Here is a 23,929-nt window from a genome sequence, read left to right as displayed (position 1 = left end):
TGCAGGATCACACAGTAATTCTATTTTTTTAAAAAAAAGATTTTATTTATTTATTTGACAGAGAGAGAGATCACAAGTAGGCGGAGAGAGAGGCAGAGACAGAGAGAAGGGGAAGCAGGCTCCCTGCTGAGCAGAGAGCCTGATGTGGGACTTGATCCCAGGACCCTGGGATCATGACCTGAGCTGAAGGCAGAGGCTTAACGCACTGAGCCACCCAGGCGCACCCTCACAGTAATTCTATTTTTAATTTTTTTGAGGGATTGCCATAATGTTTCCCATAGCAACTACACCATTTCACATCCCACCAACAAGGCACAACAGTTTCAGTTTCTCCACATCCTAACAACTGTTTTTTTTTTTTAATTGCTCCTACAGTGGGTGTGAGGCAATACCTCATTGCGGTTTTGATTTACGTTTCTGTAATTATTACTAATATTAAACATCTTTTCCTGTCCTTGCTGTTTTGCCAGTATTTTAATGAGAATTTGTGTATTTATATTTATTGGGGATTGGTTTGTAATGTTCTTTTCTGGTAGTGCCCTTTTATGCCTATCAGGGTAATGCTGCCCATATGAAATGAGTTTTGGAATGTTCCCTCCTCTTGGACTTTTTAGAAGTTTTTGAGAAGAGTTGCCATTAACTCTTCTTTAAATGTTTACTAAAAGTTATCAGTGAAGTCATTTGGTCCTGGGAATTTAACTGTTGTTGGAAGATTTCTGAATATGGATTCAATCTCCTTATGAGTAATTTTCCCATTTATTCCTAATTGATTCTAGGTGGGTTGTATGATTTTAAGAATTTTTCTATTCTAGGGGCGCCTGGGTGGCTCAATGGGTTAAGCCGCTGCCTTCGGCTCAGGTCATGATCTCAGGGTCCTGGGATCGAGCCCCACATCGGGCTCTCTGCTCAGCGAGGAGCCTGCTTCCTCCTCTCTCTCTCTGCCTGCCTCTCTGCCTACTTGTGATCTCTGTCTGTCAAATATAATAAATAAAATCTTTTTTAAAAAAAAGAATTTTTCTATTCTAAGTTATTCAGTTTCTTAGTGTATAGTTGTTCATAGTAGTCCCTTGTTACCCTTCACATTAGTGTGGTTTCAGTAGTAATGTTTTATTTTTCACTTATAATTTTGTTAATTTGGGGACTTATTCTCACTTCTGTAGTTAATCTAAGTAAAGGTTTGTCAATTCTGTCATTTAAAAAAAGGAATTCTTAGGTTTGTTAATCTTTTCTGATTTTCCTGTTTTCTATTTCATTTATTTCTATTCTTTTCATTATTTCCTTCCTTCTGCTACCTTTGGGTTCAGTTTGTTCGTTCTCTAGTTCCTTGAGGCATAGAAATAGATTATTTGAGATCTTTCTTATTTGTAATATAGGCATTTGTTGCCATAAATATTGTTTTCAAAATGGCTTTTGCTGCATCCTATGTATTTCAGAGTGTGGTAGTCCTGTTTTTGTTGGACTCAGGATTTTTTTCCCTTTACATTTTTCATTGATCCATTGGTTATTCAAGAAAGTATTGTTTAATTTCTGTGTATTATTGAGTTTACACTTTTCCTTTTATTATCAACTTCCAGTTTCATACCATTGTGGTGAGAGAAGATAGTTGGTATGATTTCAGTCTCCTTGAATTTCTAAGACATATTTTGTGGCCCAACATATGACCTGACCTGGAAAATGTTCCATGTGCACTTAGGAAGAATGTATGTTGGGCTGTTGTCAAATACAATGCTCTGTATAGGTCTGTTAGGTCTATTTGGTTTATATTGTAGTACAAATCTGTTTTTTATTGATTTCCAGTTGAGATAATCTATCCCTTCTTGAAAGTATGGTTTGAAAGTCCCCAAATGAGATTGATATTAGCTGTTGGTTTTTCCTATCCTGTGGTTCCTATGATTTCTTTCTTTCTTTCTTTTTTTTTTTTTTTTTTTTTAAGATTTTGTCTGAGAGAGAGGGGGCGCTGGTGCACAGGGAGAGGACTAACCCCATGCCTGGGGCTCAATCCCAGGAGCCTGAGATCATGACCTGAGCCAAAGGCAGATGCTTAACCAACTGAGCCACCCAGGTGCCCCCCTATAATTTCTTTTATTAATGTGGTGTATTATGTTGACTGATCTGTGAATAGTGAACCACACTTGCAGCCCAGGAATAAATCCCACTTGATTGTGGTGAATGATTATTTTAATGTACTGTTGGATTTGATATGATACTATTTTATTGAAAATTTTTGCATCCATGTTCACCAGGGATATTGGCCTATTCTCTCTTTTTTTTTTTAAAGATTTTATTTATTTATTTGACAGACAGAGATCACAGGTAGGCAGAGAGGCAAGCAGAGAGAGAGGAGGAAGCAGGCTCCCCGCTGAGCAGAGAGCCCGACGTGGGGCTCGATCCCAGGACCCCAGGATCATGACCTGAGCCGAAGGCAGAGGCTTTAACCCACTGAGCCACCCAGGCGCCCCTGGCCTATTCTCTTTTTAAGTGGAGTCTTTATGTATCTGGTTATGGCATAAGAGTAACACTTGCCTTGTAGACTGAATTTGGATGTTTTCTTTCCATTTCTATTTTTTGAAATAGAGAAGAAGAGGTATTAACTCTTGTTTAAATGTTTGTTAGAATTTGTCTATAAAGCTATCTGGCCCTGGACTTTTTTTTTGTTGGTAAATTCTCAATTACTGATAGAATTTCTTTGCTGGTTATTGGTCTGTTCAAGTTTTTTATTTCTTCCTGTTTCAGTGTTGGTAGTTTATATGTTTCTAGGAATTTATCAAGTTTTCCAATTTATTGCCATTAGTTTTTCATAATATTGTCTTATAATTATTTGTATTTCTTTAGTGTTGGTTGTTATTTCTCTTCTGTCATTAGTGATCTTATTTATTTGGGTCCTTTCTTTTTTCTGCCAGTTCTGACTGTGGGTTTACTGATTTCATCATTTTTTTTTTCAAAGAACTAGCTCCTTGTTCCATTGAGGAAGTGTACTGTTTTGTAGTTTCTATATTATTTATCTCTGCTCTAATCTTTTTTTCTAAAATTTTAATGTATTTTTAAAATTAACATATGATGTATTATTTGCTTCAGGGGTACAGGTCTGTGAATCATCAGTCTTATACAATTCATAGTACTCACCATAGCACATACCCCCCCCAAGGGTATGCAATGACATAGATGGAACTAGCGGGTATCACGCTAAGCAACCTATCCTACCCCCCACCCTACAGCAAACTCTCAGTTTATTTCCTGAGATTAAGAGTCTCTTATGGATGTCTCCCTCCCTGGTCCCATCTTGCTCAACATCACTTGGCATAAGGGAAATACAAATCAAAACCACAGCGAGATACCATCTCACACCAGTCAGAATGGCTAAAATTAACAAGTTAGGAAATGACAGATGCTGGTGAGGATGCGGAAAAAGGGGAACCCTCCTACCCTGTTGGTGGGAATACAAGCTGGTGCAGCCATTCTGGAAATGAGTATGGAGGTTTCTCAAGAAGTTGAAAATGGAGCTACCCTATGATCCAGCAACTGCACTATGGGGTATTTACCCTAAAGATACAAATGTAGTGATCTGAAGTGGCACATGCACCCAAATGTTTATAGCAGTAATGTCCACAATAGCCAAACTATGGGGAGAGCCTAGGTGTCCATCAAAAGAGGAATGGATAAAGAAGAAGTGGTATATATACACAATGGAATACTATGCAGCCATCAAAAATGAAGTCTTCCATTTGCAATGACGTAGATGGAACTAGAGGGTATCATGCTAAGAAAAATAAGTCAATCAGAGAAAGACAATTATCTAATTTTTTATTATTTCCCTCCTTCTCCCACTTTAGGCTTCATTTTTTGTTTTTTCTTCTAGATCCTTTAGTTGTAAGGTTCTATTACTTAAGATTTTTCTTGCTTCTTGAGGTGGGCCTATATTGCCATGTAATTACCTCTGAAGACCATTTTTGCTGTATCACAAAGGTTTTGGATTGTTGTGTTTTCATTTTCTTGTTTTTACGCTGTTAGTGGGAATGCAAATTAGTCCAGCCACTCTGGAAAACAGTATGGAGTTTCCTCAAAAAGTTAAAAATAGAGATACCTTATGGTTCAGTTATTGCATTACTAGGTATTCACCCAAAGAATACAAAAATACTAATTCAAAGTGATACATGCATCACAAAGTTTATAACAGCATTATCAATAGCCAAATTACAGAAAGGGCCCAAATGTCTATCAACTGATATATGGGTAAAGAGGAAGTGGTACACACACACACACACACACACACACAGGAATATTATTCAGCCAGAAAAGAATGAAATCTTGCCATTTGCAACAACATAGGTGGAGCTAGATTGTATAATGGTATGTTAAATAAGTTACCCAAAGAAAGGCAAGTTCCATATGATTTTACTTATATGTGGAATTTCAGAAACAAAACAAATGATCAGGGGAGGAAAAGGGGAGATGCAAACCAAGAAACAGAGTCTTTTTTTAAAATTCAAGTTAGTTAACATACAGTGTAGTATTAGCTTTAGGAGTAGGATTTAGGGATTTATCACTAACATACAACTCCCAGTGCTCATCCCAACAAGTACCCTCCTTAATGCCCATCACCCTTTCATCCCAGCCCCCTTTTTCCTTCCAGCAACCCTCAATTTGTTCTCTATAGTTGAGAGTCTGTTTTATGGTTTACCTTTCTTTCTGTTTTTATCTTATTTTTTAATTTTTTTCCTCCCTTCCCTCTATTTTCAGCTGTTTTGTTGCTTAAATTCCACATGTGAGTGAAATCTTGTATTTGTCTTTCTCTGACTGATTTATTTCGCTTAGTATAATATACTACTTTGCTTCAAATAACAAGATTTCATTCTTCCTGAAGGCTAATATCCTATTTGTGTGTGTGTGTGTGTGTGTGTGTGTTTATATACACACAAACATATATACACCACATCTTCTTTATCTGTTTATCAACTGGTGGAAATTATTGTTTATAGTGCTGCTGTAAACATTGAGGTACATAGGCCCCTTTGAATCAGTACTTTTGTATCCTTTGACTAAATTCCTAGTAATGCAATTGCTAGGTCAGATGGTTGTTCTATTTTTCGCTTTTTGAGGAACCTCCATATTGTTTTCCAGAGTGGCTGCAGCAGTTTGCATTTCCATTAACAGTTCAAAAGTGGGGCACCTGGGTGGCTCAGTTGGTTGGGCAATTGCCTTCGGCTCAGGTCATGATCCTAAAGTCCCGGAATCGAGGCCCATGTCAGGCTCCCAGCTCCACCTAGAGTCTGCCTCTCCCTCTGACCTTCTTCCCTCTCATTCTCTCTCTCACTCTCTTTCAGATAAATAAATAAAATCTTAAAAAAAAAACAGTGCAGAAGTGTTCCCCTTTAAGAAACAGACTGACTTGGGATGCCTGGGTGGCTCAGTTGGTTGGGACGCCTGGGTGGCTCAGTTGGTTAAGCGGCTGCCTTCGGCTCAGGTCATGACCCCAGCGTCCTGGGATCGAGTCCCACATCGGGCTCCTTGCTCGGCAGGGAGCCTGCTTCTCCCTCTGCCTCTAGCCTGCCACTCTGTCTGCCTGTGCTTGCACTCTGTATCTCTCTCTCTCTCTCTAACAAATAAATAAAAATCTTTAAGAAACAGACTGACTCTAGAGAGAAGACTGTTGATTACTAGAGGGAATGTGGTTGGGGGATGGTTTAAATAAGTGCTGGCTATTAAGAAGTACACTTGTGATGAGCTCTGGGTGTTGTATTTAAACGAATCACTAAGCTGTACATCTGAAATTAATATTACACTGTATGTTATCTTACTAGAGTTTAAATAAAAAATTAAAAATTATGAAGTCAAAACTATGACTGAATTACCATTTGTCTTTTATCATTTTTAGTTCTTTATATATTTAGGTCCTCTGATGTTGGGCACATAAACATTTATACTTTTTATATTGTGTCAATGGATTGGCTCCCATTATCATTGTATGATGATCTTCTTTGTCTCTTTTTACCCTTTTTAGTGTAGTCCAATTTGTCTGATTTGATGATAGATATTCTTGCTTTCTTTTATAGTGTTTTTGAAATATTTTTCTGTCTCTTTACTTTCAGTCTATGTATGTCTTTAAGATGTATGTCTTTAAAGTGAATCTTTTGTAGTCAGCATATTATTAGATCATGTTTTTCATCCATTGAGCCATTCTGTTTCTTTTACTTTTATGTCCCACCCCGATATTTTCAGTTATAGATGTTTACATATTTTTATATTGCATAACCAATAACACATTTTGTTACTTATAGTTATCTTTTTACTATGTGTTTTAACTTAAAGTACAGGTGTAAGCAAATGATACACCACCACTTCCATATTATAGAATCTAACTTTGACTATAGTTACTAGTAAATTTTATTCTACCTTTAAGTGTTTTTATGGTGTTAGCATATTTTTAATTTCATTAGTAGATCTTCCTTTAACATTTCTTGTAAGGCAGGTTTAGTTTAGTGAATTCCCTCAGCTTTTGTTTATTCAAGAAAGTATTTCTGAAGGACAGCTTTGCTGGGTATAGTTTCTGGGTTGACAGTTCATTTTTTCTTTTCTTTTTCTAAAGACTCACTTACTTGAGAGATAGAAAGTGACAGAGAGAGTGCATGATGATGGGAGGGGCAGAGGAAGAAAATCTTCAAGCAGATTCTCCACTGAGCACAGAGCCCAACACAGGGTTTGATCTCATGATCCATAAAATCATGACCTGAGCCAAAACCAAGTCAGGTTAAGTGACTTAATCTTAAGTGACTGAGCCACCCAGATGCCCCAGTTGTTTTTTTTTCTCTTTCAATATTTTGATTATATCATCCCATTATCTTTTGGCCTGAAAAGCTTATAATCTTATGAGAGTTCCCTTGTATGTAACTTCTTTCTTCTCTCTTGCTACTCTCAAATCTTTCTTTGTCTTTGACTTTTGATAATTTAGTATATAATGTATCTTAATATTGCCCTGTTCACTGTTCAAACAGTGCCCTGTTCACTGTTCACTGTTCAAACTTAATACTGCCCTGTTCACTATTAGGGTTCTCTGAGATTTGTGGATAAGGATGTTTATTTTTCTCCCCATGTTTGCAAAGTTTTCAGCCATTATTCCTTCAGATATACTTTCTGTCCTTGTCTCTTTCTCTTCTGGCATTCTCATAATGTAGATAATTTTTTTTTGTTGTGTCCCATAAATTCCATCGGCTTTCTCCCCCTTTTTCATTTTTTTTCTTTTTGATCTTCTGACTGTGTAATTTCAAATGATCTATCTTCTAGGTCTCTGATTCTTTCTTCTGCATGACTCAGCCTGGTTTTGAAGCTCTCCATTGAATTCTTCAGGTCAGTCATCATATTTTTCAGATCTAGGCTTTCTGGTTGTTGTTGTTTTTGTTTTCAGTGGTTTCTATTTCTTTGTTGAACCTCTCTTTCTTTTCATGCATTGTTTCCATAATTTCAATTAATTTTATGTCTGTGTATTCTTGTAGGTCAGTGTTCTAGTTCACTTATTTTAAAGGGATTGTTTTAATTCTTTTTTTTTTTTAACTGTTCATTGATCTCCATTGCTTTAGGAGCAGTTATTGAAATTTTATTAGTTCCTTTGGTGGTGTATGTTGACCTGATTTTTCATGATCCTTCATTATTTACTTTAGTGCCTGTTCATTTCAGTAAAGACTCTCTTCTTTCAGATTCTCTTTGACAGAGACAGTTCTTCACCAGTCAGCTCACTCTGGGTTTCTGAATATGGTGCTGGTAATGTCTTTGGGAAGGTGGAACTTGCCAACAGAATTTGTTTGGGGTCAAGGTCACTGCCTGAGCTCTGAGATTTTTGGGTTTCCTCTGGCTGAGAACAGTTGAATAGGATTTCTCGGTTGCTTCTCGCACAAACAGGTCAAGTTACCTCTTAGGTTATGTTCCACAATTGTCTGGGTTCCCTTGACAGACTTCCTAAATGGTTAAGTCTGGGTACTATACTCAGTAATAGTTGATACTTTGAAATTGTTCAGTGTAACAGAACAGGCCCCAGTTTCTGCATATCTTCTTGTTCAGAAATTTAAATCAGGCAAGACTATGTACTGAATTCCCTAGCCAGATAGGGCCACCAGTTTTCCTTTGCAGGTGGGAAAAAGCCATGGGTTCTACTTTCTGCTTAAGATTAACTGTAAGCAGGGCTGTTGGATGAGCTATGAATCTTCCCATGTGCTCTTGTTAGGTTCCCTGGTTGGTTAGATAGGCAGCTGTATTTAACAATGGGAAGGGCTAAAAATTCATTTGTCTTGCTGGGTGGAGAGGGGAACTATTTTCAAGGCTGGAAGGCTCTTTGTTTTTGGTCTTGGCTCAAGTCAAACCATGTCACCAAATTTCCTGGCTCGGTGGGGCCACTGGCCTTGCTCTGTGGATAATCAGCTTTTCCTGCCAGATTCTCTGCTCAAGTATTGGTAGGCTATGATGCTCTCCAGATGTGTCAGCCAGAGTTTCTTGTCAGGTGGTACTGGGATCTACACTTAGCAGTGGGTGTGGTAGGAAGTGTCTCCCCTCTGAGCAAGCAGGATAGCCAGCCCCAAGTAGCCTTCCATATATGACCAGTTGGAGTATCTAGTCCATAGGGGTTTGGAGATATGCTCATCAATGAGGGGGATTATGAATTAACTCCCCTAGCTGGGCAGAGCAGGTAAACTGACTCCAAGGTGGGAGAAGCTCTTTATTTATGGTCTTGATTAAAATTGGCCTACTGCCCTAATTCCTTAATTGAATAGTGCCACTTGCTGTGTTCTGTGGATGATCAACTTTACCTGCTACACTTTAATCTAGTGCTGATGAATTATGCAGCTTCCAGGCATTCTGGCTAGCCTTTCTGGTTAGGAATGGCTAGAAGCTACACTCAGCAATGGGTTGGGCCATGACTTAGCAATCTCGGGGCAGATGAAGCTGCAGGGCTGGAAAGCTCTTCACTTGAGAACCCAAACAAGGCAGACCTGCAGCTTGCTGAGTTCTCCAGTCAGACTATACAACCATGTTGCTCTGCAGGTAAGCCATACCACTGGTAGGACTACTGCATGGACATTGCAGTCAGGAATTTGGTCTGCCCAAATCTGAGTGCTAGTTGTTGTGAGCCCCTGTGTGTGATGAGTCACTTTTGCTCATTTAAATGTTTTCTCCTTTTATGTGTCTTTTGACAGTTTGATTATAATGTGTCTCCATGTGAATCTCTTTTAATGTACCCTAGTAAGAGTTTGCTGAGCTTTGTGGATTTCTATGTGGAGAAATCAATGTGGAAATATTTCTATGTGAAGAAAGTCAAAGACTTTCCTCAGATTTGGGAAGTTTTCAGCTATTATTTATTCAAATCATTTATCTGTCTCTTAGTCTTTTTTTTCTTTTCCTTTTGGGACTTCTATAATACACATATTGGTCTGCTGGTTAATGTTCCATAAGTTTCTTAGGCCCTGTTTACTTTTTTTCATGCTTTTATTTTGGTCCTCAAACTTGATAATATCAAATTACTTTCCTTCAAGCCCACTGATTCTTTTACCTCTTCCTATTTTCTACTAAACTTTTTTTTAAAAAAAGATTTTACTTATTTATTTAACAGACAGAGATCACAAGTAGGCAGAGAAGCAGGCAGAGAGAGAGGAGGAAGCAGGCTTCCTGCTGAGCAGAGAGCCCGATGTGGGACTCTATCCCAGGCCTGGGATCATGACCTGAGGGGAAGGCAGAGGCTTTAACCCACTGAGCCACCCGGGTGCCCCTCTACTAAACTCTTTGAGTTAAATTTTAAACTCAATTATTGTACTTGTCATTTCCAAAATTCCTGTTTGGTTATTTTTATAATTTCTATCTCTTTGATGATATTCTCATTTTGCTCATATACCTTCTTCCTGTTTTCCCTTAGTTCTTTGTCATATCTTCCTTTAGCTCTTTGAGAATATTTAAGATAGTTGAGTTTGAGAAGTTGTCTGTGGATTTTGGATATCAGCCCTTTGTCTATAGTGTCATTTGCAACAATCTTCTCCCATTCTGTGGGTTGCCTCTTTGTTTTGTTGATTATTTCCTTTGCTATGCAGAAGCTTTTTATCTTGCTGAAGTCCCAAAAGCTCATTTTCACTTTTGTTTCCTTTGCCTTTGGAGACATGTATTGAAAGAAGTTACTGTGGCTGATGTCGAAAATGTTACTGCCTATGTTCTACTCTAAGATTTTGATGGATTCCTCTTTCACAATGAGGTCTTTCATCCATTTAGAGTTTATCTTTGTGTATGGTGTAAGAGAATGGTCGAGTTTCATTCTTCTGTATATAGCTGTCTAATTTTCCCAGCACTATTTATCAAAGAGACTATCTTTTTTCCATGGATATTTTTTCTTGCTTCATTGAAGATTAGTTGACCTTACGGTTGAGAGTCCAAATCTGGGTTCTCTATTCTGTTCCATTGATCTATGTGTCTCTTTTTGTGCCAGTATTATGATGTTTTGGTGATCACAGCTTTGTAATATAGCTTGAAATCAGGGAATGTGATGCCCCCAGGTTTTTTGTTTTTGTTTTTGTTTTTCTTTTTCAACATTTCCTTGGCAATTCAGGGCCTTTTCTGCTTCCATACAAACTTTAGGATTGTTTGCTCCAGCACTTTGAAAATTGCCATTGGTATTTTGATCAGGTTGATATTGAAAGTATAGATTGCTTTGTGCAGCTTAGACATTTTAACAACGTTTATTCTTCTAATCCATGAGCATGGAAAATTTTTCCATCTTTTTGTGTCTTCTTCAATTTCTTTAATGAGTTTTCTGTACTCCTTGAGTATAGATCCTTTAGCTCTTTGATTAGGTTTATTCCAAGGTATGTTATGTTTTTGGTGCTATTGTAAATGGAATTGATTCTCTAATTTCTATTTCTACAGTTGCATTGCTAGTGTTTAAGTGAGCAACTGATTTCTGTGCACTGATTTTGTAACCTGCCACATTACTAAATTGCTGTATGAGTTCTAGTAATCTGAGGTTGGAGTCTTTTGGGTTTTCCACATGAAGTATTATATCATCCTTGAAGAGAGAGAGTTTGACTTCTTCTTTGCCTATTTGAATACATTTTATTTCTTTTTCTTGTCTGATTGCTGTTTCTAGGATTTCTGCTACTATGTTTAATGATAGTGGTGAGAGTGGGCATCATTGTCCAGATCCTGATCTCAGTGGAAAGGCTCTCAGCTTTCCACATTGAGAATTATATTCACTGAGGGTTTTTCGTAGATGGATTTTATGAGGTTGAGGAATATTCCCTCTATCCCTATACTCTAGAGAGTTTTAATCTGGAAAGAATGCAGTATTTTGTCAAATGCTTTTTCTGCATCCTTAAGAGGACCATATGGATCTTGTCTTTTCTCTTATTTACATATTATATCACATTGATTGATTTGCAAATGTTGAACCACCCTTGCATCCCAGGGATAAATCCCATCTGGTCATGGTGGATAATCATTTTAATGTACTGTTGGATCTTATTAGCTAGGATCTTGTTGAGAATTTTGGTATCCATATTCATCAGGGATATTGGTCTGAAATTCTCCTTTTTGATGCAGTCTTTGCTTGGTTTGGGGATCAAGGTAATGCTGGCCTCAGAATGAGTCTGGAAGTTTTCCTTCTATTACTATTTTTTAAAATAGTTTTAGGAAAATAGGTACTATTCTTTGAATGTTTGGTAGACTTACCCAGGGAATACATCAGCCCGTGGACTCTTGTTTTTTGGGAGGTTTTGATCACTACTTCCATCTCGTTTCTGGTTATTGGTCTATTCATGTTGTCAATTTCTTTGTGTTTCAGTCTTGGAAGTTTATAGTTTTCCAGGAATGCATCCATTTCTTTCTGGTTGCTTAACTTATTTGTATATAGCTGTTGTTAATAATTTCTGATAATTGTATTTATTTCCTTGCTGTTAGTTGTGACTTCTCTCCTTTCATTCATAATTTTATTAATTTGGGTCCTTTCTCTTGTCTTTTAGATTAGTTTGGCCAGTGGTTTATCGATCATATTAATTCTTTCAAAGAACCAACTTCTAGTTTCATTGATGTGTTCTACGATATTTCTGATTTCTAATTCATTGATCTCTGTTCTAATCTTAATTATTTCCCTTTTCATGTATGGGCTAGGTTTAAATTGTTGTTGATCCTCCAGATCTTTAAGGTATAAATAGAGCTCGTGTATCCAGGAATTTTTTATTTTTTTGAGTGAAGCTTGGGTGGCTATGTATTTCTCCCTTAGGACTTAGGCCTTTGCCATATCCCATAGGTTTTGTATTGATGGTCTTCATTCTCATTGGTTTCCATGAATTGTTTAAGTTCTTCTTTGATTTCCTCATTAACCCAAACATTTTTGAGCAGGATGCTCTTTAGCTGCCAATTATTTTAATTTCTTCCAAACTTTTTCTTGTGATTGAGTTCCAGTTTCAAAGCATTGTGGCCTGGGAATATGCAGGGAATAATGCCAATCTTTTGATATTGGTTGAGACCTGATTTGTGACCCAGTATGTGATCTGTTCTGGAGAAAGTTCCATGCGTTCTCAAGAAGAATGAATATTCTGTTGTTTTAGGGTGAAATGTTATGTGTATATCTATGAATTCTATCTGGCCCAGTGTGTCATTCAAAGCTCTTGTTTTGTTTTGTTTTGTTTTAAGATTTTATTTATTTGACAGACAGAGATCACAAGTAGGCAGAGAGGCAGGCAGAGAGAGGAGGAAGCAGGCTCCCCACTGAGCAGAGAGCCCAATGCGGGGCTCAATCCCAGACCCTGGGATCATGACCTGAGCTGAAGGCAGAGGTTTTAACCCACTGAGCCACCCAGGCGCCTCTCTTTCTCTCTTTTTTTAATACCATATTGTGTTCCTTGATTTTTTAATTAATTATTTTTATTAACATATAATGTATTATTTGCCCCAGGGGTACAAGTTTGTGAATCATCAGGCTTACATACTTCACAGCACTCACCATATCACCAAACTGGCAAAGCTCTTGTTTCTTTGTTGATTTTCTCCTTAGATGATCTATCTATGGCTGAGAGTGGAGTGTTGAGGTCTCCTACAATTAAGGTATTATTATCAATATGTCTATTTTGGTCAACAGTTGGCTTATGTAGTTGGCTGCTTTCATGTTAGGGGCATAGATATTTACAATTGATAGATCTTTTTGGATAGACCCTTTAAGAATGATATAGTGTCCTTCTGTATCTCTAACTACATACAGTCTTTAGCTAAAAATCTAATTGGTCTGATATGAGAATTTCTACCTCAGCTTCCTTTTGAGGTCCACTGGCATGAGAGATGGTTCTCTATCCGTTCCCTTTCAGTGTGGATGTATCTTTAGGTTCAAAATGAGTCTCTTGTAGACAGAGTGTGGATGGCTCCTATGTTTTTATCCAATCTGCAACCCTGTGCCACTTCATAGGAGCATTTAAGCTGTTCAAATTGAGAGTGATTATTGGAAGATAAGATTTTATTGTCATCATTTTGCCTATGAAGTCCTTTTTTCTATAGATTGTCTCTGTAAATTTCTGTTCTATATCATACTTGGGGTCTTTCTCCTTTTACAGAACCCCACTTAATATTTCTTGCAGAGCCAGTTTAGTCGTTACATTCTTTCAGTCTCTGCTGGTCCTGGAAGCTCCTTATCTCTCCATCCATTCTGAATGACAGCCTTGCCAGATAAAGAATTCTTGGCTACATAATATTCTCATTTATTACCCTGAATATGTCTTGCCAGCCCTTTCTGGTTTGCCAATCCTCTGTGGACAGGTCTGATGTTATTCTGATGTTCCTCTCTCTGTATGTAAGGACTCTTTTCCCCCTAACTGTCCTTAAAATGGTTTCCTTGGTTCTAAGATTTGTAAGTTTTACTATTACATGCCAGGGCAGTGGTCTGGTCTACGTGGTTCTGGGAGGGGTCCTCTCTGCCTCTAGGACGTGATTACTCATTTCCTTCCCCAGATTAGGGAAGTTCTCCACTCTGATTTGGTCAAATATATCTTCTAGTCCTCTCTCTCCATCCCCTCAGGGATCCCAATAATTCTGACATTGGAATGTATCATGGCATCATTTATTTTTCTAATTCTGTTTTCATGGATTTTAAGCTGTTCCAGGCCTCCTTTTGCTCCTTTTCTATCAGTTTGTCTTCAAGATCACTAATTTGTTCTTTTGCATCATTTACCCTGTTAGAGTATCTAGATTAGATTGTATCTCATTGATAGCATTTTTAAATTCTGCCAGATCCACTCTCATTTCTGGCCTTAGAGAATCTATATTGCTCTTAATAGTTTTCTCCAGCTTATTGTCTTCATAACTGCTACACTGAAGTCTATTTCTGACATCTTGCTTAGATCCATATCTATTAAATCTGCAAGAGGTCATTGTCTCTGGGCCTTTCCTTTTTTGGGTGTTCCTCCTCCCAGTCATTCTGTTGTGTTGTGGTTGAGTGGATGTATAGCTTAAAATATCAACCACAATCCAGGGAAGTTTCAGAGAAATCTGAAATCACCAAAACAAACAAACAAACAAAAACACCAGCCAAAATGAGACACAAGAGTAAGATTTATAAGGTACAAACAAAAACAAACAAACAAGAAGACTGACCAAAAACAAACAAACAAACAAACAAACAAAAAAAGAAAAGCAAAACAAAACAAAAACAAAAACAAAGGAACCCAAAATAAAAGGCACAGGTCATGGGACAGTGGTTATAATCCCTCCATTTGGATCGGGAAAGGTATTTCAGTTCTTCCTGGGTGTATTTTGTTCTCTTTGTTAGAGAACTCTACTTCCCATAAATACGAGAAAATTAAAACTGGTATATATATCAAGGTAGTATTGAATAAAGAAAAAAGGACTACATTGACACTTATATTTATATCTATAAAAAATGAAAAAGAAAAAGTGTATGTTTGAAAAAGTTCAAGTTTAAAAGTTACTATGGAGTATGTTGTATTAAACATCTAGTTGAAATGATAAGTAGGTTAAAAGAAAAAGAGAGAAAAGTTGTATCTAAGAAATATACAGGCTGCAAGGCAATACCAGCAGCTTAATATATTGTTTTCCCCTTGTTCTGGAAGTTTACAGTTTAAGGGAGACCCTGCGGTTCTTGTCCGCCTGTTCTTTCAGCTTGTGTTCTAGGGGAGCGGGCTGCCATGTTGTTTTTCAGTCAGCCCTGCTTGGGAGGAGTTGCCCTGCCCCCTATTAAGGGGCTAGACCCCATGGAAACTGGTTTTTCAGGATTTTGTTCTCTGGAGGCTTTTGTTCTCTGGCGGCTTTTTCACCTTTTTGGAAGGTCATAGCAAAGTAAACTGTCTGCACTCGACCTCCGGCTCAAAGAGAAGCCGCAGTCTGCTCCCATTGAAGCCTCCAGAGTAGTCTACCCTTCTTTAAGTGACACTGAAAACAGTAGCTTCCTATAGATGGTGTGTGCCCCCAGCGACCCTTTCAGTGATTGACTGTGGATTCCTCTTGTCTCCATACCCTCATGCCACCAAAACCACCAGTGATTCTGGTCCTGCTGGTTGCTGTTTCTGGGACCATTGGCTTAGGTCCATGTCTGTCACCACCAGGTCCCAGCATTTGCCCCTTAGGCCCCTTTTTTTCTGTTTGAGTGCTGTTATCAGTCCCTTCCCTTCTCACAGCCATTGGTCTCTAAGATATTGCTGGTCCCCAGGTGCAGGACGTTTTTGCACTGGGGTATTATTTTACTTTCCAGTGGCTAGCTTCTGGTGGCCCCCTCCCCCTTCTGTTTATCCTCCAATATCTGTCTGCACAATCCCAACTCATCCTTCATAACTCTTGACTGATGATCATCTGCCCCTGTAGAGATCCAGACGTGTATAATCTTACATCTCAGGCTGATTTCATGAGTGTTCAGAGTTGCTTGGGAGATTTCTAGGTAAATTCAGGGTACCGGTTGAAAAGCAGCCCCCCACTTCACCATCTTGGTGGAACCTCTATTTTTCATGGAATTAGATATAAATTTATTTTGGTATTCATGGCCTCCACAAAGTAACCCTAATTCCATTTTGAGTTCTAGTTGAACTGATCTTTTCCAGACATATCCTATCCTTTTATTCCATTGTGCCCATGCTCTTCTCTTCCCCTGGAATGCTCTTTGTTGTTTCTATCAAAATTCTGCTCATTTTTTTAAGGTTCAGCTGAGATATATCCTCAAGTTGGATGTAGTTTTGCCCTATCTTGAACTCCTATTGCATTTAATTTGTTGTATCTTTCTTATGACACTTATTATAGTATTCTTATATTAAAGTCATTTATGTTCCTTTCTTACCTTTTCCTCGCATAATTCTTGCCCTCTAGGAAATTATGCCTTACACATCTTCTTTATATCCTATAGCACCTAAAATAGCACCTACTTTAGAAGAGATGCCTGATAAATATTTGAACAGGTTTCAACTAGTTACTTTGGAAAGTTATCTATACTTACTTCAATGATATTTAGTTTGTCAAGTTATTGAAGTTCTTTACAATTGCTTTAAAAGCCTCTGAGATTTTTTTAAATGCTTTTTTTAAAATGCAAAATTTTTAAATGCAAATTTAAATGCAAAGATTTTTTAAATGCAAATCATCATTTGGGGAAGAATTTTATTTTGGAACATAAAATTTATTCTAAGCTACACTTAGTGAATAATATTGATGTTCAATTTGGGCTTTTATGTTTTCAGTTAAAACAAAGCGAATATGAATTAATGAGACAGAGTCTCTGTCTCCCAACTCCAAAAGAAAAGTTCCCAAAATGTTTTCAACAATGGCAACATCATTGTAATGACTTTATAACTTCCTAAGTTTTCTACTTTGAAAATACAGTACTCATTCAAATGTGTCAAGTTTGAATATATTTGTTACATCAGTCTTGTTTCTTTGTCAATTAATTTTACAGTTTTCCAAACCATGGTGTTGAAAATGTGTTTGGAATTTAAATATCATTTAAATGATGTGTATATTGTGCTGCTCATTTGAATTACTATTTTTGTAGCTTCTGGTGAAGAAGAAATTAAATCATCACTATTGACCAAACAAAACTTTCCATATTTGAAGAAAATATGTTTATACAGTATTATTATTTTAAAAAGCATACAAGTTCAGCTGCTGTGGTTGGCTTTCCTGAGTTTTACCAGAAACACAAAGAACTGAAAAAAGATTCTTTTAAAATTCTTATTTATTTTTTAAATTTCTTTTCAGCGTTCCAGAATTCATTGTTTATGCACCACACCCAGTGCTCCATGCAATACATACCCTCCATAATACCCATCACCAGACTTACCCAACCCCCATCTCCCTCCCCTCCAAAACCCTCAGATTGTTTTTCAGAGTCCACAGCCTCTCATGGATCATCCCCCCCCTCCTATTTCCCCCAACTCCCTTTTCCTCTCCATTGAAAAAAGATTTGAAGTAACCAGGAGAGGGTAGCTGAATAAAGCATTTGAGTATTATGTAACTGGTGTCCCAGAATTATTAAAAAAAAAAAAAAAAAGGTGAAACTTCATCTATCCAATGCACATAGAATTGATAATATTTGTATGTGAATGTCCTTATAGGAGTTTTCTATTTTCTTGGTTACATACAATTGGCTTAAGCAGAAAATCACATTTTATCTATCCATCTATCTATTTATTTAATTTTATTTAGAGAGAGAGTGAGTTTCAGTGGGGGGAGGGACAGGGAGAGAGAATCTCAAGCAGCCTCCCCTGAGTGTGGATCCTAACATGGGGCTCAATTCCACCACCTAGAAATCATGATGTGAGCCGAAATCAAGAGTCAGACACTTAACTGAATAAACCACCCAGGCACCCCAGAAAAAAAAACCCACATTTTATATTCTTAAAATGTATAATGTCAGTTTTAAAGACATTCAATTATAATGTATATTGTATGAACCTTTTTTTAAATTTCATATGCAACTTTTTAATACTTGTTTATGGGAGGGGTTGCAATTTGTTTGGTTTAACATGTTTTTTGGAGCAAATTTATATAGCCAGTTTTAAATTATCATAACGGGTGGAAGGAAACATGTGCACAGATAATCCAAAATTGTTGGGTATCTCTGTTTTTTCAAGAATATATTGTGTGATTATTGCAGTAGTCTTACCTCTTTCACTGAGCTAGCAACCAATTTACTTTACAAACATTATGTTATATAACAAGTACTGATGTGAGGACAAGAAAGTGTATGTTTTAAAGAACTTTTTTCCATAAAAATTTCATTATCACTCAGTTTACCAATTTTATTTATTTGTTTAGTTTACCATTTTAAGAATCAATTACTCAAAACTTTTCATGATCCTCAAGCATTATAGTTTATTGCCATGTTACTGTAATGGGATTTTTAACTCAAATAAAAGTATTTTTTTTCCTTAAAAGTATTATTTGGAGTTTATATCATTAACTTTTCTTAGGCTATCCCTTATGTTGGTGTACTTTGAACTCAAAATAAAATTTCAGATCTAGTGGCCAGGGGCAGTAATAATTTATCTGAATTTTGAATAATTAAGGATATTACTTTACTATTTGCATTGACTGTTTGAATATCACTCCTTATCAGTGGCATAATAATGATTCATAGGTCATCACTAAATGTAACTTTATCAAAACAATAAATTTTCTATTCAATACCATATTCTCAGCATCACCAACTTGCAAGGCTGATTTGACTTGTCAGTCTCTCAGGAGGTATGTGTTTGGGAAGGAAGGAGAGGGCAGGAGGAGAATTTGGAGTATTCCCCCAAACTTGTGAATCCCAGGGAAATGTATGGTTACATCTAGGCTACTCTGTATTGTAGCTCACAGGACCACCTTGGTCTCTGTAAGCAGTTGCCAGAATTCAACTAGAGTAGCACTTATCTCCTTGTGAGACAATGCTGATGTAATATGGTTTTGCTGGCTACTCATCTTAGTAGTTTCTGCTTAAAAAGGAAATTGCGGTTATGTAGGCTAAGTCTAGAAAACTAATATATAGCATGATGACTATAGTTAATAAGTTAATTATTATAACATGTATTCTACAGAGTGCTGAATTTTTACTATAAGAATTTTCTTTTTTGAAGATTTTATTTATTTATTTCAGAGAGAGCACAAACAGTGCAGAGGGGCAGAAGGAGAGGGACAAGCAGGGAGCCTGAAGCAGGGATTGATCCCAGGAACCCAGGATCATGTCCTGAGCTGAAGCCAGATGCTTAACGAATGGAGCCACCAGACTCCCCTATAAAATTTTTCTTGTCCACAGAATTTTGAAGCATGCTTCTAGGCCCCAATAATGCCCTAGAAATTTTCTTGAATTTCCAGAGGAACTGTACTACTTCTAAAGGAAGACCCTTTAAATCTGTTGTGTTCAATAAGAAAATGGCACTGTCTACATGGGGCATAAGCTCTGAATGCATAACTATCTTGTCATCCTATATGAATTTTTTTGCTGTTGATCATTATTTGAAGTACTGTCAATGCATACCTTACTGAAATTCCATTTCTTGTTTCCACAGATTTCAGGAAACCTTACTGTGCCTTGGATTACAGGGTGTTCTAGAAAAAGAGCAGTAAGTAATCTTTCGTTTAAAACAACAAGTAGGGTTTTCCCCTCTGTTGCTAATAAGAATGCCATTGAGAATATTTTCATGATTCTTTATAAAGTTGGCAAAATTGAACCTCATTAAAACTGCATTATCTCAAAGTACATATTCTGAGATCATAATATTTATATATATTACCAATATAATCTTAAATGAAATGTAGTATTCAGTGCACCATCTAATCTTTGAGCAAGTTTTTTATAGTTTTAAAAAGCACACAAAGATAATTAATGGGATAGGTGAAATAGAAGGGAATAAGAAGAGCATTGAGTAATGTATAGAATTGTCGAATCATTATATTACACCTCTGAAACTAATATATATCTAACACTATATATTAACTATACTTCAGTAAAAAGATAAAATACCATAATATTTTTATATCTAATTATCCCAGTTAATTTGATCATATAATTGAATTGTGATTGATTTAAATGTCTCGATCAAAATTAAGAAATTTACATTACTATTTATTTTTAGTGCATTTCAGTATTTTTATGGTTGTAAAAGCCTTGACACACAATATGTTTTTTCCTTTAAATTCAATTGTCCAATGATTACTACATCATTAGTTTTTGATAACATGTTCAACTATGCATTAGTTGTATATAACATCCAGTGCTCATCACATCACTTACCCTCTTTAATGCTCAACACCCAGTTACCCCATCTCTCCACCCCCTCTCCCTTTCTGCAGTCCTCAGTTTGTTTCCCAGTCAGAAGTCACATATGGTTTGTCTCCCTCTCTGATTTCTTCCCATTCATTTTCCCCTCCCTTCACTTATTATACTCTTCACCATTCCCATGTGATAATTGTCTTTCTCTGATTGACTTATTTCACTTAGCGTAATTACCTCCAATTCCATCCATGTATATGTAAATGATATTCATCTTTTCTGATGGCTAAGTAATATCCCATTGTATGTATGAGCCACATCTTCTTTACCCATTCATCTATTGAAAAACATCTTGGCTCCTTCCACAGTTTGGCTATTGTGAACATTGGTGCTATGAACATTGGGATACATGTGCCCCTTCTTTTCACTATATCTGTATCTTTGGGGTAAATATACCCAATTGCTGGGTCATAGGGAAGCTCTATTTTTAACATCTTGAGGAACCACCATACTGTTTTCCAGAGTGGCTGTTCCAGTTTGCATTCCCACCAACAGTGTAATAAGGTTCCCCTTGCTCAACATCCTCACCAACATTTGTTGTTTCCTGCCTTGGTAATTTTAGCCATTCTAACTGGTGTAAGGTAGTATCTCATTGTGGCTTGATTCATATTTCCCTGATGGCAAGTGATGTGGAGCATTTTTTCATAGGTCTTTTAGCCATTTGTATGTCTTTTTTGGAGAAGTGTCTCTTTATGCCTCTGCCCACTTCTTGACTGTATTCTTTGTTTTTTGGTTTCATAAGTTCTTTACAGATCTTGGATAACAGGATTTTATCTGATATGTCATTTGCAAATATTTTCTCCCATTCCATAGGTTGCTTTTAAGTTTGTTGATTGCTTCCTTTGCTGAGCATAAGCTTTTTATCTTGATGAAGTTCCAATAGTTCATTTTTGCTTTTGTTTCCCTTCCCTTTAGAGATGTGTCTTGTAAGAATTTCTGTATCCAGGGTCGAAGAGGTTGTTTCCTGTGTTTTCCTCTAGCATTTTGATGGATTCCTATCTTCACATTTAGATCTTTCATCCATCTTGAGTTTATCTTTGTGTATGGTGTGAGAGAATGGTCTAGCTTCATTCTTCTGCATGTGGCTGTCCAATTTTCCCAGCACTGTTTATTAAAGAGACTGTCTTTTTTCTGTATGATATTCTTTCCTGTTTTGTTGAAGATTAGTTGACCTAAGACTGAGGGTCCATTTTTGGGCTCTCTAGTCTGTCCCATTGATCTGTGTCTGTTTTGTGCCAGTGCCATACTGTCTTGATGATTACAGCTTTGTAACATAACTTAAAGTCAGGCATTGTGATACCCCCAGCTTTGGTTTTATTTTTCAACATTCCTCTGGTGATTTGGGGTATTTTCTTGTTTCACACAACTTTTAGGATTGTTTGTTCCAGCTCTGTGAAAAACGTCAATGGTATTTTGATAGGGATTACATTGAATGTGTAGATAGCTCTGTGCAGCCTAAACATTTTAGCAATGTTTATTCTTCCAACCCACAAGCATGGGATGTTTTTTCCATTTCTTTGTGTTCTTCAGTTTCTTTCATAAGCATTCTGCAGTTTGTAGTGTACAGATCTTTTACCTCTTTGATTAGGTTTATTCCAAGGTATCTTACGGTTTTGGTGCAATTGTAAATGGGATATGTTTCTTAATTTCTCTTTCTTCTGTCTCATTGATAGTGTATAGAAATGCAACTCATTTCTGTGCACTGATTTTGTATCCTGTCACTTTGCTCAATTGCTGTATGAGTTCTAGAAATTTTGGGGTGGAGTCTTTGGGGTTTTCTACATAAAGAATCATGTCATCTGCAAAGAGTGAGAGTTTGACTTCTTTGCCAATTTGAATGTTTTCATTTCGTTTTATTGTCTTATTGCTGAAGCTAGGACTTCTAGTATAATTTTGAATGACAGTGGTGAGAGTAGACATCTCTGTTGTATTCTTGATCTTAAAGGAAAGCTCTCAGTTTTTCCCCACTGATAATGATATTCACTGTAGGCTTTTCATAGATGACTTTTATGATATTGAGGTATGTTCCCTGTATCTCTATACTTTGAAAAGTTTAGAAACCTAGCAGATCAGAAAGGTGTGACAAGTTATATTCAGGGTACTAAATGGGAAGAACATGCAACTAAGAATATCCAGCAAGGCTGTCATTCAGAATATAAGGAGAGATAGAGTTTCCAAGACAGACAGAAGCTAAGAGAATATGTGACCACCAAGCCAGCCCTGCAAGAAATATTAAGGGGGATACTGTATGTAAGGAGAGACACCAAGAGTAACAGACCAGAAAGTAACAGAATCACTCTTCAGAAACAGGGATATTGCAGGCAATACAATGGCACTAAATTAATATCAATAGTTTCTCTGAATGTAAATGGGCTGAATGCTCCAAGCAAAAGACACAGGGTTTCAGATTGGGTAAGAAGTAGGATCCATCCATATGCTGTCTACAGGAGACTCATTTTGAACCTAAAACACCTCCAGATTGAAAGTGAGGGGGTAAAGAATAATTTACCATGCTAATGGATCTCAAAAAAAGCTATAGCATTCCTCATATCAGACAAATTAGATTTTAAACCAAAGACTGTAATAAGATATGTATAGGGACATTATATCATACTTAAACGATCTATCCAACAAGAAAATCTAGCATTTCAGTATTCAAAAGTAATGAGTAACTAGTAGTTTAACAGTCTTATTTTGTTTTTCTGACTTCCTACCCCAACCATTGTGATTTGTATAATGTTAATAACAAAAACTTAATTAAAATTGTGTTTTATCAAAGAATCTTATTCAGTTGGTCTGTGTGGGACCTATAAATCTGAATTTTAAGAAACACCTCAGGAGATTTCTATGTAACTGGTCAATAGATGGGAAACAATTAAAAGATTTTAATTATAAAAGAGACATAAATAGAATTTTAGAAAGATAACTCAAGTTACTTTATGGTAGGTAGGTTTAGGGATAGTAAAACTGAAGCTAGGAAATTTTGTACTGTACGGGATTATGTAGACTCTTTTTTAATTTCTCTTCCCCCCAAAATAGAACTATAAACCATGAAAATAATATAGGATGCCACCAACGGAGATCTCTAAAAGTTGGAAAGGAAGCAACTCGTTAGTAACTCCAGGACTTGGAAGAACTACAGGGTATTTTGTCTCCCAATTAACAACAGAAGGTAACCAGGCCAGGCATCTCATGACCCCCAGTATAAGAGAAAACAGCTTGGGTAGGCTCATTCCTCCCATTGTTGGGGTGGGAGTTCCCAAACAGCATGAAGTGATCCTGACAATATTGCCATAGGAGAGCAGTTAGAAGCCTCAGTAACAGTAAGGGAACCAGAGAAGTGTTCTTATTCTCTGTTGCTCCTGAACCTTTCTTCCTTTGGTGGAGATACCAGGGAGAAATACCAAAGGGAGATGCCACAAAAAGTAGTTTGACCTGGAAAACCTCTTTGGCCTGGTTAAGTCAGAGAATTATTTCCCCAACTTAGAGAATCAGGTGGCTTGGTTGGCACCAGCAAAAGTGATCAAGGCACTATATGTGCACGGCTTAGTCAGTGTGCTGTTCATCTCTGAAGGATAGAAAATCTATTTTCCCACATGGAGACACTAGCCCAGGTGGTACCAAATAAATCAAGCAATTAAAACAACACTACAGCTTATTTGAAAATTA

At 36.9% G+C, this 23,929-nt stretch overlaps 1 protein-coding gene across 1 annotated transcript in view; it reads left to right on the top strand.

The window, feature by feature from the left end:
- Positions 1–23,929, top strand: part of HDX (highly divergent homeobox) — a 247,300-nt gene that overhangs the window by 80,638 nt on the left and 142,733 nt on the right. Inside the window, exon 4 of the mRNA XM_004776045.2 lies at positions 19,497–19,550. Within this exon, the coding sequence (XP_004776102.1) occupies positions 19,497–19,550 (54 nt within the window). The remainder of the gene's footprint in view (positions 1–19,496; positions 19,551–23,929) is intronic.

This window comes from Mustela putorius, unplaced genomic scaffold (genome assembly GCF_011764305.1).
Source record: "Mustela putorius furo isolate JIRA1106 unplaced genomic scaffold, ASM1176430v1.1 tig00000870_pilon_pilon_pilon, whole genome shotgun sequence".
NCBI lineage: Eukaryota > Metazoa > Chordata > Mammalia > Carnivora > Mustelidae > Mustela > Mustela putorius.
Note: the sequence above shows the minus strand (reverse complement) of the source record. Positions and strands in the feature narration are given on the sequence as shown.